General features: G+C 41.1%; 1 protein-coding gene across 4 annotated transcripts in view; it reads left to right on the top strand.

Moving 5' to 3' along the window:
• Positions 1–2,726: 2,726 nt before the first annotated feature.
• ROCK2 (Rho associated coiled-coil containing protein kinase 2) overlaps positions 2,727–17,545 on the top strand; it is a 102,735-nt gene continuing 87,916 nt past the window's right edge. Inside the window, exon 1 of one of the 4 annotated variants that reach the window (XM_065055907.1) lies at positions 2,727–3,481. In XM_065055907.1, the coding sequence (XP_064911979.1) occupies positions 3,332–3,481 (150 nt within the window). In that variant the 5' untranslated portion in view covers positions 2,727–3,331. The remainder of the gene's footprint in view (positions 3,482–17,545) is intronic. The other 3 variants (XM_065055908.1, XM_065055909.1, XM_065055911.1) reach the window with 3 other exon arrangements.

Genomic DNA, 17,545 nt, shown 5'->3' on the forward strand with positions numbered 1-17,545 from the left:
TGTGTAGTTTGTCTCCTTTTTCTTCTTTTGCAATAGCTAGTAGTGAAAGTACGCCTGAGGTCTAAAGCCAAATCCCTCTTCTTCCTGAGAAGGTTGATCCCTACGGAATATCATAAAGGAAGGAAGTGAAGCTTGATGACTTTTAACCAATAAGCCCAGTTTACCAACCTCTTACAAATCTGATCATAAAAATATAGACAGTTCTGAAAATAATCAACAGCAAATGCCTGACTGCCTCAGGACACCTAAGACGTGTTTGGACTGTAGACACCTAGAGAGTTAAATAGCATTTCAGAGAGTAGGGACGTGAAGGATCCAGCTGTGGGCTCATAGGCTTAAAGCTGCAGCATGCAGGCTGGAGGGCTTGGGCTTTGCCTTACAAAACATGGTAAAGAACATTTGACAATTCACTGCATCAAACTTCAAAACTACCGTATGCGGGCCAAGTGAAAACAGTTCTTCCTTAGATGGTCATTGTTAGGGATAGGTGTTATCCTAAGAGATACATGCCACTGTAGGCAGAAAAGTTAGAACTGTGAAAAGACTGCAGAGGTGGTGTTATTTTTCCTTTAGGACATGATAAAACAGTGTTTTTTGAAAATATACTGTGAGAAGGATCTGACTTTCTGGGTAGTCTTTTTGCCTCTTAATCACTTATAACCAGCAATAAAGCTTCTGCTGATGATTTTGTTGAGGATTTGTGTCGTACAAAGGAATTCGGCTGACTCCGCTGTTGTCAATTTGTTCCTGTAACAGAGTAAAGCTTGTTTTGGCAGTAAACGGATATGTCCTAAAGGCTAGGGGAACAGATTTATTGGGCAAGAATTTCAAGAAGGTAGTTTCTACACACTTGCTTTTGAAGTCACAATCACTTTTGGTTTTTTAAATGCAAAAAGGGCTGTCATACTTATTTAAGAATTTCTTTATTACCTTTGTTTAAATAGCACTCTGAACAACTCGCTAAATCATATAAGCTAGGTAAAGATTAGTACCTTATTTTATAGATAAGAAAACGAAGAAAAGAGAGACAGATTGCCCATAGCCAAGGGGAAACTGAAAAGAGAGCTTAGATCTTCACATCACCTGGAGTTTGACTTAAAGCTCATTGAAATCAGCCCCAAAACTGCTGTTGACATTAGCAAAACCCAGCACAGGCTCCTTGTTGACCACTGGAGACACACTTCCCAGATCTGGTTGCTTGTCCAAACCTATTTTAAATCCCAAAACATTTCTCCTGTGCCACTTAAAAGAAATGAGCCAACAAGTAGGTTGTACATGAAAAAATCATGTTTCTTTTAGGTTATTTTAGCACTTTTAATGTTTGATATGCTAGGCCATGTAACCTCATGATCCCTCTAGTATCCACGTCCTAATCCTAGTGGCAACCCTACTAGTTATTGCACCTATTTCTTTTATCTTGTTGCAAAGTAAACTGCTCCAATAAATTATGTGTGGTTTTTGTTGATGTTGCAGTAAAGCGAATCCTAGTCTGTTTTGGGGATGAAGTAGTCCTACAATATAAATAAGCACTGCATCTTACAGATCTTCACCAGTCCCTTCAGAAAACTCACAGACTCAATGTGGTTCACTGAAAGAAGCGTGAGTCACAATATCCAATTTGACTTTTCAAAATGTTCACGTGTGCGCATGTTTCTGTCAGGTTAAGGGATTTTGATTCAGTACACTGCGTAACAGAATCCAGCTACAGGGTTTGGGTTGATACTCAGACCTGTCCTTCCCTTGAGTTGGGGGCTGTCCAGCACCAGGGCCCTGACTCAGAATATCAGAGTGATCTCACTCAAAACCATGCAAGTGACTCATGTATTTACTTCTCTTTGACTCCCTCTCCTCTTCCTTTCAAGTTAAAATATTGGCCCATTTTTCTGACATCAGCTCACTGACATCCAGCTATCAACTGGAAGTCAACACAATAAAACTAAAACGTTAACCTTTCCTCCCGAGGTCACTCCACCTCTGCAGATGGTACTTTTGTGGCTTCTGTCACTCTGCCCAGTGATGCCACACGCACCTCCGGGCTGCTGGAACCACAGTGTGGCCACAACCTCACCACATGGTCCCATGGACTGTCATCTCCAGCCATCTCGCACTCTCCCCACTGCGGCCTGCTCTGATGAACACATTCTGTCCTCTTTGAAACACCCGCCAAGCAGGATGTGTCCAGCAAGGGTGTGGAGGTTCATCCTCCTCAGGGTGCACGACCAGGTCTGCATCTGCCCTGCCACAGCTCCGCACCTTCCAGCTCCTCATCCTCCCTCTCCCGTGTGCCCTGAGCTCTGCCGCTCTACCTGAAACACTTTGCACCTGCTTTCTCAAACGTTTATTATTTGGTGTGTTTGCTTTTTGGTGTGTTTTACACTACACAAAGTAGGATGGCGTTTCAGCTAAAATCCACCCAGCCGCCACACAGCACCTTCGCTCTCCAGCCGCGGAGCCCACGCCCGGCCCCTCCGCAGCGGCTGCCTCAGGGGCCGGCGGAGCGAGAGGTGACCTTGGTACTGCGGGAGGGCGGTGGACTGAGCGCGGCCGGGCAGCCCCGACCCCGGGCCTCCCCTCCCGGCCGCGGGTCGCTGAGCTCAGGGTTATAGTTAGGCAGTGAGTGAGCTCTCAGCTATGCGTCGCCGCTCGCAGCGGAGCCTTGTGGGTAAGGGAGGCCGCCTCCGCGGCGCAGGGCCGAGGGAGGAGGCCGGGCCAGGGGCGGGCACAGCGGCAGCAGCAACGCGCCGTGGGCGGGCGGCGGCCGCACCATGGAGTGAGCGGCGCGGAGCGGCGAGACGAGGCCGGTGGGGATCGCAGCTCCCGCCCGAGCGGCAGCCGAGGCGGAGGAGAGCGAGCCGTGGTCCGAGTCCGACTCCGTAGCAGCCGCTCCCCCCTTCCCTCCCCTCTTCCCTCCCCTCCCCGTCTCCCTCCGCTCTCGGAGCGGGCGCTCAGCCCGTGCCATGGCCCGGCCGGCGGCGGGGAGCGGGCAGTGAGCCGGCGGCCGCTGAGGGACGCCCCGAGCAGGGGGAGAGGCGGGGGCACGGCGGGAAGCGCTCCCTCCCTCTTACCTCTCCCCTCCCTCTCTCCCCGCACCCGGGCGGAGCAGCGGCAGCTTCCCCGCGCCCTTCATGCCCGGGCAGCCGCGAGGCGGCCAACGGCGGCGCGCTGCCCTCTGCTCCCGCCTCGCTGGCCAGGCCCGGCCCGCCGCGGCCCCCGCCCTTCCCCCGGCCTCTCCGCCGCGCTAGGCCCCGAGCCGGCCGCCGGGCGACCCCGCTCAGTCCCCTCCTCCCCGGCAGCGGGGACGGTCTCCCGCCGCCGCTAGGCGGGCCGGAGGATGAGCCAGCAGCCGGCGGTGAAGATGTCGGCGGCTGCCCTCACGGCGGAGGCGCTGGAGTCGGCGGCGGGGATGCTCGAGGGCCGCCAGAGGAAGCTGGAGTCCATGATCCGCGACCCGCGCTCCCCGGTCAACGTAGAGAGCCTGCTGGTGAGGGGGCCGGCCGGGCCGCGCCGCGGGGGGAAGCGCTTGGCGGGGTAACAAAGGGAGCGCTGCCCTCGCCTGGGGCGGGCGGGAGGGGGAAGGAAGGAAGGAAGGAAAGGGCTCCCGCGTACTGGAGGAGCTTTCCTGGGGGAGGACGAAGGCTCCTACCCCGGGGGTGGGGGGCGCCGCTACACGCCCCTGCCCGGGTCGCCGGCGAGGGGCTCCGGGCACCTGAGGGAGGGCTCGGCGGGGTGGCGGGGCCCGCGCCCCCGGGGGCTGTTTCTGGCGGGGGGTTGTGTGTGTGGAGGGACTACGGCATGAGCCAGCGCTCTCTCTTCAGGTACAACTCACTTCAGGGAAAGTGAGAAACGCCTCTGGAAAGATCTGACCTGGGGAGGAAAGCGCCTTCCCCCCCCCCGCCCCAGCATCGTTTATACCGTTTACTTTCGGGCTTCGTAATCATAGCGTGTCCGTTCCCAAAGTACCTGCCTTTGTGTTCGCTGCCAGGCACCCAGTGCCCATCCTCTCACCCCCAGCCCCCCGTAAAACCATCCTCTGGTAAAGTTGGGGCTTGCTTTGCGATCTGGGAATAATTCAGGAAAAGGACACACCTAAGGGAGAGATGGAACGGGGGGGGGGGAGGGTCCGGTGGGGTCACGTTTATTTTGCATTAGGGCAAATTGATTTGTATGTCTCCGGTTTCAAATACCATTTTTCTGTGTGAGTGTATGAAATATAATTTCCTTTAGTAAGAAATCTGTGCCCTCGGGAAGGAGTGGGAAGGGAGTTATATTTCCCCATTTAAAACATCTAAATCCTGGAAAGGGCTATTATTATATATATACATATATTTTTAACTGAACTTCACAGTCTTCAAACCTTATATTTCTAGTCTGTCCCAAGATTTCCAATGTGTGCCAGTTATGAGGAACAGAAAATAGGGGAAAAAAAATCCCAGCCCTTCCAAGAGTTGCTCAAGGCACTTACACTGAGTCCTTTTTTTTTTTTCTGCTTTCAAATGACTCAGTTCTGTTTGGCCAAAAACACAGGAACTGACTGAACAGTATGTATGCCTGTGCTGTGTGGAGAATATAGGAATTTCCTATAGCATCTGAAAAATGTTCTTCTCAAGGCTTTAGTACTGTATTACTCCTCTCATAGATATTCAGAGGCATAATGACAGTCACAGTAGTCAACGAAGGGGAGTGGGAAACGGTGCTACATATCTAACTGGATTCAGATAAGTTTTTGCCTAGGCCAAAGCAAAGAGAGCTGCCTCTGGGCTTCGCTCCCAGCATTTTCACTTTGGTATTTTGTTAGGAAAACTTTGACCTGTGGCCAAAAAAGAGCAGTTAAAAATAGTACAGTCATTCTGAAAAATGCATCAGGTTAATACTTAACCCCAGTAGACTTTTTCACACTCCCTGCTTTTATACTCAACAGTGTGTTTCTTTTATTCTTTTGCCTCTCCTGCCTTGGACATAGATTAGATATGCTAAAAACTGTTTATGTTTCTGAAGAAAAATTCTAGTTGCAAAATTGGGCTGCCTAGTTTTTTTTGGGTTTTTTTAATGCTTTATACGCTTACAATGTAGACCACTTCATGTAATACAATGGACAAATTAGCAAACCATGGGAGAGCGTTAGCTGGATTGTAAATGCATGTTTTTATGGTAAAGGTCGTCACTTTGCTCTTTGCACTCTCTCTGTAAGTATTATTTAAAAAATTAACAGCAAGTAAAATATAATGCTGATTAAATTTCCTAGCTTGTGTATTCTACATGTTTGTGTATGAAATATTGAACAACTTAAGGTTTATTTATTTATTATTCTTGTTTAGGAAATTTGCCACGGATTTCCTGTAAAAGCTTTTCCTTTTGGGCTTTGGTATTGTTGCTTTATGCTATTTAACATTAATTTTGTATTGGCATTCTGCTGGGCAGTTTGAGTATGAAAACAAAATTCAAAATTGCAAAATTAACTTGTTTACTAAACAACTCACTCTGAGTGTAAAATATCATAAGTGTTTTCAGTTAAAAGTAGAAATACAGCAACAGACACTAAGAGTCAGGGAAAATGTCTTAAAAAGACTAGCTGGAATGCCACTATTTCATCCTCCAAAAATAACATAACCAAAACTAAAAATGTGGAATGGAATTCAAAATGGAATTCATATCCTTACACTGTAAAAAGTCATAAACAGCTGCTATTCTGCATTTTGTGTGCATGCTTTATTTTTAGGAAGCTGTAAAAAGCAAAAAAGTAACTGTTAATCTACAGCACATGGTGCAAATTTGAAAGATGTGAAAAGCTGAGGTAATAAGCTGTCTTTCTCTAAATACCAGCTCCACTGCCTATCAGGAGATAATTTATTCAGTGGCTCTAAACGAAGAGACTTTTCTTTGTCTACCTTCCTGACCACAGGATGGCTGACCACATCCATCTGTTTCTTTAGCAGGAGAATCTGTGAAGCCAAATACATTGATTGAATATTTTCCTCCCATCTCCCTTGGGGGCTTAAGAGAGAGCATTAGATTTTTATAATGTGACTTTTGCTATATTGTATGCCTTAACACTTGTCTATTTATGCCAGTGTTGAGCCTAATCATTTGTGTTTGATTAAAATTTGTCTTTGAAAAAGAGATGCCGTTGCATTTCAGAGGCATTAAGAGAGGGAGAACTTGCCATTTAGTTTATCCTGGTAGTCAGTTATGAAGGCAGAATTTAAAAAATACGTAAATTAAAATGTGTGGCACGTTTATAATTTTCATTTTCCTGTTAATTAAAAAAAAAAATACATATATCAAAAGACTTTCTACTCATTAGTGTGGTTCAAAGATATTGCCTGCACTCGAAGGTTTCTTCTGGTGTTTGGTCTGATTAAAAGAGGTGGAAATGGGAACACTAGAGCTGTATGTGCTGTTCCAGGAGAGGTTTCAGCAAAGACATCCACAAGGGGAAGTGTTTTTTCCAGCCTACTTCAGACATCCACAGAGTGCTCCTTCATCTCATTGTATCATGTTGAAAGCCTGTGTTAGGTTGCTTATACTAAGACAACTAACTTTTTTATTGTCACAGCTTTCTGTGATACTGTCTCTTGGTCTTTTTGGTCACGTAATATTGCATTAGTGGTTATGAAAACCTGTTTTGTGTATTACCTTCAGATTGTGCAGATCACCTCGTGAAACTACTGCATTCTTATTGTTTGCTCTTCTGCCAGTTTGTGTCATCTGCTAATTTAATGAAGTGACATTTTTATGTGTACTGCATGTACATATTGATGATAGCGCTAACTGGTATTTGACCTTGGATGATCTATAAGAAAACCTTCTATAAATACATTCCTACTGAATAGCTCCTAGTTGACAGCTACATTTAAGAAAGGCTCAACAGTTCTCACATACATCTGTGTATTCTTTTGCATATATGGTCTATCTACTGTATTAATGGAGTCTTTTTATATAGTATGAAATACACTTTATTTAAGGGTGTGTTGGTTAGGTGTTAGCTGAACGCTTCATGTGTTCTAAAACTAGAGCAGATAGGTCAATGTAGGTTGTGTTAAACTAATCCAGACCTCTGCTTCCTTGCCATGTGTAATTGTATCACTTCAGCACATGCTGAACTCAGCTTTAGAGTTTTATGGTGGTGATGAACAGCTCTGATAAATCTTATCATCCTCCTCCCTGCAGTTGTCTGCCTGCTCCTTCTGCTGGAGCAGCAGTCGAATGCACTTGTCTAGAGAAAGGAACTGGTGTCTACCCTTGCTCTTGTACAGTGCAAGCCGTAGGATTTTGGCGTTGAGTTAAACCTTGACATTACACTAGAGATGTGAAGTGTTGAGTTTCTTCTACCTGCTCTGCTATGGTTGTGTCAGCCTTTGAAAGGACTTGTTAAAACTGTTAATTAGGTGGTGAGCAGTGGAATTGTGAGTGCAGTGCTGGGCTGTACTGGGAATGCATCCATGGTGGACTAAGAAGTGATCAGCAGGAGGGTGCTTAAGTGTACTGGAATATACGTGCCTTAAAACTTAAAAAAAAAATAAAACATGAACCAAGTTGCTGTTTATTTCTTTGTTAAAATAGGGCTGACAGGTGAACTCTATTTGTTTGAATGTGAACAGATGTTCATCTAAGTTGATCCTTGCCATTAAGACCCTAGAATTTTATTCCTAATGAAAAGTGCATTGCAGATGCAGCTGTGACTCTGATTGTTTCAATAGGTGCACCTGTCCATAGAAATTTCATCAAACTGGATAGGTAACCAATTTTATACCAAGAGTGCTAATTTAGCAGATCACTAGGCTGAGCTCTGTTAATACAGGGTCTCGAGGTATTTCATGACTGACACACATATATTCCTTTGCAGGATTTTGACCTTATGAGCTTTCAGAGTGTATCGTATTTAATATGAAAATTGTCTCATTTTCCTAAATATATTGCCACATCATTTCGATTCAGTAAGAACAGTCTGTTGTGTTAATTTGGGCCAGCAAGCACAGGGAAGGGCTGAAAATGTAGCTGTTAATATGATGTGATCTGAAATTCATTGTCCAGTAAGTAGTTGAAAGGCCAAATGATTCTCTGTTTTTGAAGTAATATTTTTTTTCCTTTTTGTTGTAGTTCTTGTGCTGTTATTTCTGAGGTTCTCTCTCTTTCTATAAATTTTCTATTTTTGATCTGTAATTTCAGAACATCTACTGCAGGGTTGAAAAAGATGAGCTTTAAAGCCACAGAATTGTCTTTTGTTCATTGTTCCTGTGTGATGGATTTATATATAGCAATATAGTTAACTGGAAGAGTTCTGTTTTCTGACAATTTTACGTGTTCTTATATTCTGTTTTATTCCATGCTAGGATTAAATAATTTCACTTTTAGCGTAAGAGAAGAAAAAAGCCAGTTTGCTCAGCTTCAGTACTTTCACTGCCACACAGGAGATGCAAGCAGATTTTATGTGTGCGTTCACAAGAGGAATGTTTACTCCCAATATTTCACCTGTATTGATCAGATTGCAGTCATTAGCATCCTTTAGTTGTTCAGTCTCTGTAACAGTTTAAGGTGGGGTGGGGAAAAGAAAACAGCCATCCTATCAAATTAGCAGAGTTCACTTCTGCCTTTTACCTGATGGAATAAAAATTCAGGAACTCTTCACTTTTCCAAGTATTAGTAGCGTCTATGTCCATTGGGGAATGTGTGCAAATGCTGATTAAAATCTGTTTTTTAAAAGTGTGTTTTCAACTAATGGCAGAGCAATGCCAAAGCATTTGGCTATTTGTCTAGTAATGCAATCTATAACAAAAGCTGACTAATTTAACAAAAACCAACAACCCTGCTTCCACAGTAACCAATCCCTGCAGCTATCGGTTGATGACTTTTTGCCAGTGTTTGATCTATGAAATATGACTGGAATTGTGTCACTGCCACAGAGGAACTGACCTTGGATTTTAAGGATGAAAGTGATAGAAACTTGGTAGTAGAGTTTTACACAATGAAAGAATACATATAAAAAAGTATACGTGTGTGTGTGCGCTTTAATAACCCATAAGGATGGGTTTTTTTGGGGGGGTGGGAGGATGCTGTATTGTGTCCAGAGTTGTTCTAAACTGTTATACTGAAAAGCACCAAATGTTTCTGATAACACATTTATTTAAAATACTTTTTTTCTCAGTACATCCCATTGGTTAAGAATGAGAATACTATGTTTATATTGGCAGCCTTTGCTAGTAATAAACTTATTTTAATGAGTCTTTCGCTATGTAAACAGAATGTTGAATGTAATGCTTGGTTCCAAAGCCGTACCTACTGTACGTGAAGCTGTTGGTGCTCTAGCAGTGAAATGTCAGAACATTCCCCGTGTTGCCAGCAGCCGTGCGTCTTTACAGCCAGCGACATTTGAGCTGCTGCAGTGCAGGGAAAGTGTCACTTCCATCCTTATTTTGGAACATTGTATTAATTACCTGCTAACAAAGTTTAAAGCTGTTATGCTTCAAACAAGGATTTGGCCATTCTCTAATGTGCAGAGGCTCTCTATATTTGGGAGATTGTGATGATGTGAATTTTGTCCAAAATTTACTAGGTTGGATAGTCTCAATCAGTAATAGCTGCTTATATGGTGTGGACTTAGCTTTTTTTTTTCTTTTTTTTTTTTCCTGTGTTTATCTGCTATGGTTACAGCTATTGAGAGAAGAGTCTTTTTTTTTTTCTATGAAATGTGGAGTTCCGTAGTTTTGTTTCACATGAAGGGATGGATGCGAATTTCTCCATTGGCTTGTGAAACTCCCCTCCTGTTCAATCTCTGCTTTAGTTGTTGTAGGATCTGGAAGATGGTAGACATGAGAATGAAAACAATCTGGGTGCCACATACGAGTGGTTTTTCATTATGCCTATCTTAATTTTATTTTGTGTTGAATATCTTACCTAAGTCAAATCTTTTGAAAATGGTCACCAATCGTATTTTTGTTTTCTCTCTGCCCAGATGGAGGCAACTGGGTTTTGATGTTAGTGCGCAGCATTGCTGCCTTAATACCATAGTCATGTCATTGTTCATTTTTGTTAGTAGGACAGTGTTGTTCAGAGGGTACAGGCGGAGGGGTAAATAAAAAGGATGGTGTGCAGGAGGGTCTGAACCCTAATCTAGTGCTCGCACTGCGTGTTATCAAATCTTTCTTTGTTTCCTACTGTATGAAATTGAGATGATGAAGCAAAACAAGCAAATCTCTACCGAAGAATTCCATATTTAGAATTGACTTATGTGATGTAAAAAAGAGTATCACAAGCAAAATTTATGTTGAACTGTTTAATTCTGAACCTGGAGGATTCAGATAACTGAGTGGTTGCTTTATTGCCTCGTGGCTGTTCTAAATCATGGGTACTGATTTTATTAGTCTGTATTTAAAGTGCAGAATAACAGGATCCTGTATAAAGCAGGATAAAGTTTGGGTGAGTCATCCAAACACAAGAATTTTTTTATACTTTTCTTCAGGAGGAAATGAAGAGGAGTTCACATACAGACATGAAAGAAGGTTTGAACTGTGATGAAGGAAGAAAAACTAATCTTTACCAAATATACTTTTTTTTTTTTCTTTTTTTTTTTTAGTCTCATAACAAGTAATACTGACTGTTACTATTACCAAATAAGTAACTAGAAGGAAAAATTACTGAAGTTCCACACTTTTTTCCAAATGATATTTGAAGTTTAACTGAAGTCTTGATTACTGTTTAAAGGCTGTAACGCATCAGTGTTCTTTGTGTCTGTCACTGCTGTTACAGGTACTTGTCCAAAGTCTGTAGCTTAGTTGTTGATTAAATATGAAACACTTCTCTCTCAACAGTGTTGATTTACCCTAGTATGGTGTAGATATAGAGAAATACCTTTGGGTGTTTCTTGGAAATTACTTTTTATGAATGAGCTGTGATTTTGGAAGACTTAGTCTATTTGTGTTTGTTGCTGCAGTACAGGTTAATCCTTTGTGCTTTTCTTTTCAAGTTGAAGAGTGCTTCATCGATAAATTCGCTGTAGTGTGTACCTATGTATCTTCAAAGAGATTATGCTCTAAAAACTATAACAGCAGAGACTTTGATCGAGGGATATACAATCATTTGGCTTGCTTATGCTGTGAAAATGTTCTGTTTCATACAGAAACTAGTTTTAAACTGGTTTTCCCTGTGGTTTCTGAAACTGGTTTGTTCTGGTCTCCATTTTCAGTTCAGCACTGATTATGTTGAGTGCAAGATTAGAGAGACAACCTTGTCGTTTGTTGCATGTGTGGGACACAGGTTTTTATTTGTAAAAGACTTTTAGCACTGTCTGATTTACAGGGGAGTGTATCTTGTGGTAGTCTTCTAGTATGTGCCGCTAAAGTCGTTTAGAACAAGGTGTACTAAGTAGATATAAGATGTTATGGGGTTACTTAGTATAGTTTCTGTCCCTTCTTACACAATTTTATAACCTGGCTTGACTTCTGAATGCTTTTTTCTGTGGAATTTTTTAACTTCTGTGATGGAATAACTATGAAGTCTCTTGCCTCAGGAACAGAATGATTGCCTCTACTAGTGCAAGAAAATGGAGAAGAGCTGGAAATAATATTGTGTTGGAAGCTGTTGGTTTAGTGAATAATGAAAACCTTTGTAATGCCATCTGTATGCATGGACTATCTGTTTCTGTTAGTGAACATTTCAGGACCTCTTCCTGCAACAGTAAAAGACAGCCCACTCAGGCATTAAGCCATAATTTTTATTTTTTGGCCTATTCAATTTAATGACCACTTTAGGGTGTATAAGCCTGGATTGTGAAATACCTCCCCCGTACCTCCCCTCCCTTTTTTTTTATTGTTGTATTTGAAAAGTGACTGGAAACAACTACTTGAATTATTCACGTGGCAAGGAGGTACTGTATTGTATTTCAGCTACTGCTATTAATTTAAACATTATTCTATGTTTAAATTTTTCTCTATGAGTACAAAGTAGTTAGAAATTTTGCTAAACTTAAGAATTGCGTCCATGCTGGCATTATAAACACCTGAGCTAAACTATAGATGAGGTGGGGAAAGCTGAAAATAACTGCATTTTCAAGATAAAAAAAATATTCCTATTACTAGATTGTTAAGTTTTGTTAAGTCCTGTTTTTTATTTGCTGACAAGTTCACTGTTCAGTATTATTATCAATAAATTACTTCAGTTAGATGAAATGTGCTTCTTTTTATTTTTTTACATTTCTGTTCCTTAATCCTTATGGGTTTCCCCACTGTCCATCTCCTTAGAATTGAAGTGCTGGTCTTGACTCTGGAAATGGTGGTGTTTATACCAGTGAGGGTGGGGAGCAGCAAAACTCCGGCTGTAAAAATGCTGGTGGCAAAATGAGAATGTGGCAGCAAATAAGGTAGTAGAAACGCTAGAAACACTGATTTATCAGTTTTGGGAATATTTTAACCTTGAAGTAATACTAAACAAGCTGCATCACCTGAAAAAAACTATGCTGACAAATTTTTTTAGTTGTAGACATCCAGCTAGTTCTCTGTTTTGAAAACAATTTCTGTTAAGGTTATGAAGAAAACCTCTAAATATGGATAGTATGATGAACGGTTCTACATGTAGAAGCCTGAAATGGTAGCACTGTGGGGTGTGAATCACTTCATCTATTTTAATGGTTGGCTGCCTCTGAAGAAAGGCAATTTAAGTGTCAAAATAAACTATTTCAGTGCTTGTCAGTTTTTGAGAAGAAATACCAGTATTTTTTTTTCATGTATGTCCTGCAGTGTTTCTTAAGTACCAGAAGTCCCAACGTGGTACCCTTTGTACCTGTGAAAACATCTTTGTCAAAATTTGCCATATTAAAAATGGAAAACATACCTTTAAAACCAATTCTGTAAAGTAAAAACCCCTCCTAGATACATTTCAGATGACTCTATTGCACTGAATCAAAGCCATGGGCAATATTGATATTAACTGTAGTTTATTTTAAGTTTTCCATACAGTAGGGTCTGTATTGGGTAGACTGTATTCCTTGTGTTTGGTAATACAGTATTCATTTTTTGAAATTACACTGTCTAAATTTATGAGGGAAGATGCAAAATGTGTCTTTCAGACTTAGGTGTAAATTGGTGAAGTTTGAATATGCTTGCAATCTAAGTCCTTTTTTATTAAATCAAAACCAAGCAATGTACAATGAAAGTTATTTCTGTTAATCAACATTACATCAAGTGGATGCTGAACAGGGTGGGTGAGAGAAAAGGCATTATGTGTAAGCTGTTTTGTGTTTTTGTGGCATGTAGAAAGCAGGATTGAAGAGAAGTCTTACACAGATTTTATTCCAAGGTGAAACTTGTTAGTTGTATTTTGATTTGAAACTTAATTTCTAGAGCATAAATATCCCAAGAGGCTACCATGTGATTGGACTGACATAGGAATTGCTCTTGGTTTTATATGCCAAATAGTTCTCTGAATTGTGGAATTTGTATTGTTTTTACTACCATCATGTGTTGATTTATTTTCTGATGTATGATATCTTACCACTATTGGGTTAGCTGTCCTCTCAAATGGAAAGGAACAGGGCGGGGGGAGAAACAAACATGCTGGATGCTCTTAGTATCATAGGGTCACTGATGTTGAAAGTACCTGCAGATCACGAGAGGATCAGAACATTTTTTTTTTTTTTCCTTTGTGTTTGGTTGCGTGCAAAATAGTTGAGGGCAAAATATTGTTATAGTTTGCACCTCCAGCAGTGTAGCAGGCAGCGTCAGCGTCCTGCCGTGGTCTTGCCCCATCCCCAGCGTTAGATTGCTGCTCTGCGGTTGTCTGCTTCCCAAGCTGCAGTTCCAACGTGGGGCAGGGAGGTCTCACATTTGGGCTCAGGTGCTGCTGTTTTGTCCCATCTGCTACAGATGTGGCCTTGGGAACCATCATTCACCCTGAGCACTGTCAAGGTTCATTTTAAGTGTAAATTGCCGATTATGCTGCTGGGTTTGACTTAATTACTACATTAGACACAGTGTGACAGAACAGGCTAAGAAATGTTGTGGTGAAATGGTAATTCAGTAGAACAAGAGACAGTAAAGTAGCAGCAGGAGATCTTTTAATCTAAAATAATGCAACTCTGATTATCTGGTCTTATTCCTCTGTTCACTTTCAGAAAATGCTGTTCTGTGAGTAAATGGATGTAGCCCCGTTCCATAATAAATTTTTTTTGTATACATTTGAACTCCCTTGGACTAGTTATATGCACGTTTTCCGTGCGGGGTAGTAAGGAATGACAAGAAATCTGACTCAGTTAGGGACACAGCTTTGTCTGGAATGGCCTGAAACGTTAGGGTCATGCTCTTACCTAAATGATGTATGGCAAAGCTGACAAACTGTTTTTTGTTGAGGTAAGGCCTTTGTTTCCCCAGATTTAAATGCTGCTTTAGTAGACAGCCAGCAATAGTCTCTGCTTGCTGCAGGGCAGTGCCACACTGTGTGGCTGTCCTGTTCCTAGTCAGCTCATGGCCCTGTCCTTTGGATTTGTGCATATACATCCAGGATGTGTGTCACAATACTCTTGTAAGAGACATGTAAATTTTCTTCTCCCCCACTACATTTAGCAGAGTGCATACACCTCGTCAGCCTGTAGTGATCTCAATGTACAGTTTTTCCTTCAAATGTGAAAAGTCTCGTTCCTTGAGGAAGCAACTGATTCAGATGGTTCTTGCGGGAATTGCTCTGCTCAGGTCTAATGGAAAGGCAAGATAGTGTTTGCCTGTCAGAATCACTTGTTGACAAAGCTTAAGGAAATTTTAGGAAATATCAAGTTATTATCTATGGGAAAACTGTTTTCCACTTATGAAAACATGACCAACTTGAATTCTGTTTTGCTTTGTTTTCCCAAGTAACTTAGGACATTCACTTAGCCCTGATTTTCTTGCCATATCTTTGTTTCACAATCACGGGGTTTTTTATTCTTTACATTCCAAAGAAAAATTTCACAGAAAGGGGAAACTGACCGTGTTGGAATAAACATGAACTAAATAAAATGAAAAATATTGTTTCATTTTAAAGGTTTTTTTAGCTGCCACCATCTCAGCTGACCTTTTTAATATCACTATGTAAGCAAATACTGATAGAATTGTAATTGAACTGTCTCACTAAAGGCAGGGCTGCATGGCTGCTATTAAATGACATGGTGATTAAGGCAACATTTCATTGCCCAAATGTATGAAGGTAATACCACTGCCTTGCAAAGCTGTTATCTATTGGAAGAAAATTTGTATACCTGGTTTAAGTTTTACGGTTCCTAGGAATCCTTCCTTGTAAGAGCTTTATCTTGAAAAGACTGTGAAATAGTCCTACAGTTCTGAAGAGACAAGGTACTGAATTGTCAGATTGAGACCAAAGTTCCTGGGGATGTGGGTTTCTTTGTGAAGATCTCTATCAGCTGTAGACAAAGACTCTAGAATGTCTTTTTGTCTTTTCAGATAAGCTCTGTCGTCATCCATTTAAGATCTGTGAGTATTCAGGGGATTACGGAAACCTTAAAATGCTGTAGGATGCAGTATCTGTTTCTGAATGGCTTGGAGAAGGAGAAGAGATTTTTGCAGACAGGAATTTACTAAATAGGTGTGTGTGGTCCTTGTGTAGACAACTCTGGTCTGCAACATGGGGGTAAATACAGCAGTAATGGAGACTACCCAGCTGTTTTCAGGTGGTCTGTAGTGCTCTAAAGGAAGGTGCAACAAAGAAGGTGACCCTTCTGTTTTTAAAAAGGTGGGCACAGCAGAGGATAGACATGCATTCCTAGGGGCTTGTATGTACAGAAATTATTATTAATGGACCCATCTTGGCTTTTCTGCCTTAGAAGTAGCCTGTTCAGAAGAAGAATCGACATGATGGTCTTGATAATTGAAATAAGATTTTCTGGGCTATTCTTTAATAGTCTATTTTTTTTTTTTTTTAAGTATGTTTAATTTTGTATTAATTTAAGGGCTTCAGTCACTGAGGGTAGTCAGATTCAAGTTTTTTTATATTTAACAAAAATATATTTATCTTCCAAGAGTTTGTAACTGAACTGATAAAATCATACACTGTTGGAGGGAGATACCAAGCAGCTTTTAATATTAGAACAATAAATGTTAAGAAATCTGAAGAAGACAGAAGTTTTTCAGTATGAGAAACTGAACCTGCGTGATCTCAGAAACTTTTTAACCTGTGTCTGTCTCCCTTAGTTATATGGATCCATTTAAAAACAAATGGCTAACAGAGTTCCACAAATAGTTTCACTATCAGTTAAAGAAGTAGCTCCACCTGCCCCCATGGGGCACCACCTTGATGGTGACACAAATGTTTGTGCTGGTGTGTTGTGAATTGACTTGAGTAACTGCTCTGGATTAAGACTAACTTGAATAATTTTCTCAGTTAATCCTGGCAGATTTGCAGAACGCAATGGTAACTACCACTATGGCATTTCAGTGTAGCTCCTTTCCTCAAAGATCTAGGTTTCAAATTAATGGTGTGCTTATTAATTAAAATATGCCACTTACTTTTTTTGTATGCAGGTCATCATCTGTGTGTCCTACCACAATGTTGGTAATGAAATTTTGAAGGGAGCTTGGGGACAAGAACAAAGCTCTGTGTGCTGCTGTGCAAGATACCGTAGCTATGTTCAAAATTGCAGAGAACTTCAATTCAGCTAGAATATACTAATATAAACTTAGAAGAAAATAGGATTAGAATGAAAGAGTGAAATAAGTTCTGCCATCACATTCAGGCCTATATTAGAAAGTAATGGGGCAATAGCACACCATCTCACTAGCCTGTGCACGCAGAAAATTGCAAAAGCTGGATTTTTATTTTTTTAAATAAACTTGCGAAAGACCAGTTCCTATTAGTACTTGTCTACCTTTGAATTGAGGTAACTTAAACCTATTTTTTGTATTGTAGTCAGTTGCTTTAATATGTTGTTTTTTTCTCTCTGTTTTAGGAAATGACAGGACTGTGTCTAAACAAACAAGCTTGTTTTAAAGATGAATACTAGCTCATATTTTCTTCTGCAAATAGATGAAAATAGTGGAATCCATCAGCATACGAAATGCCAAAATGACTAATTTGAGGTCTTAGCTGCCAGTGCTTATTTGGAAATTGTTCTTAGTGCCATGTTGCTATTGCTCCATCTATAATATGCATGTTATGTTACACTGGCACAAAGCAGACTGATAGTGCAGCCTGCTTTGATACCCGACTGAATTAAATTATACAAATACTAATTTGACTTTAAGCTTATGCAACGTTTTCCAATTTCATATTCTTACACAAGCGCAACATCTTCTACTACATCAGTAACGTTCCATTGAATCAAGATTGTTTAAATTTAAAGAAAAAAAGGGGTTACTTCTTGGTTGTTGATGGGGAGCTGGATATGTTTATTGCAGGTAAAATTATTCTGAAGGTTCCACAGAACATAAAGCTTTAGTTTTACAGGTGGTAAAAGAAAAAAGCATTTTTAGTGGTCGATACCATTTGCAGATTCTAAAGGAAATAGCTGATTATTGATTCAGTGCTGGTGACAGAAGTCTTTCAGAATCGCAGAGTGGTTTGTGTTGGAAGA

Source organism: Columba livia, chromosome 3 (genome assembly GCF_036013475.1).
Source record: "Columba livia isolate bColLiv1 breed racing homer chromosome 3, bColLiv1.pat.W.v2, whole genome shotgun sequence".
NCBI classification, from domain to species: Eukaryota; Metazoa; Chordata; class Aves; order Columbiformes; family Columbidae; genus Columba; species Columba livia.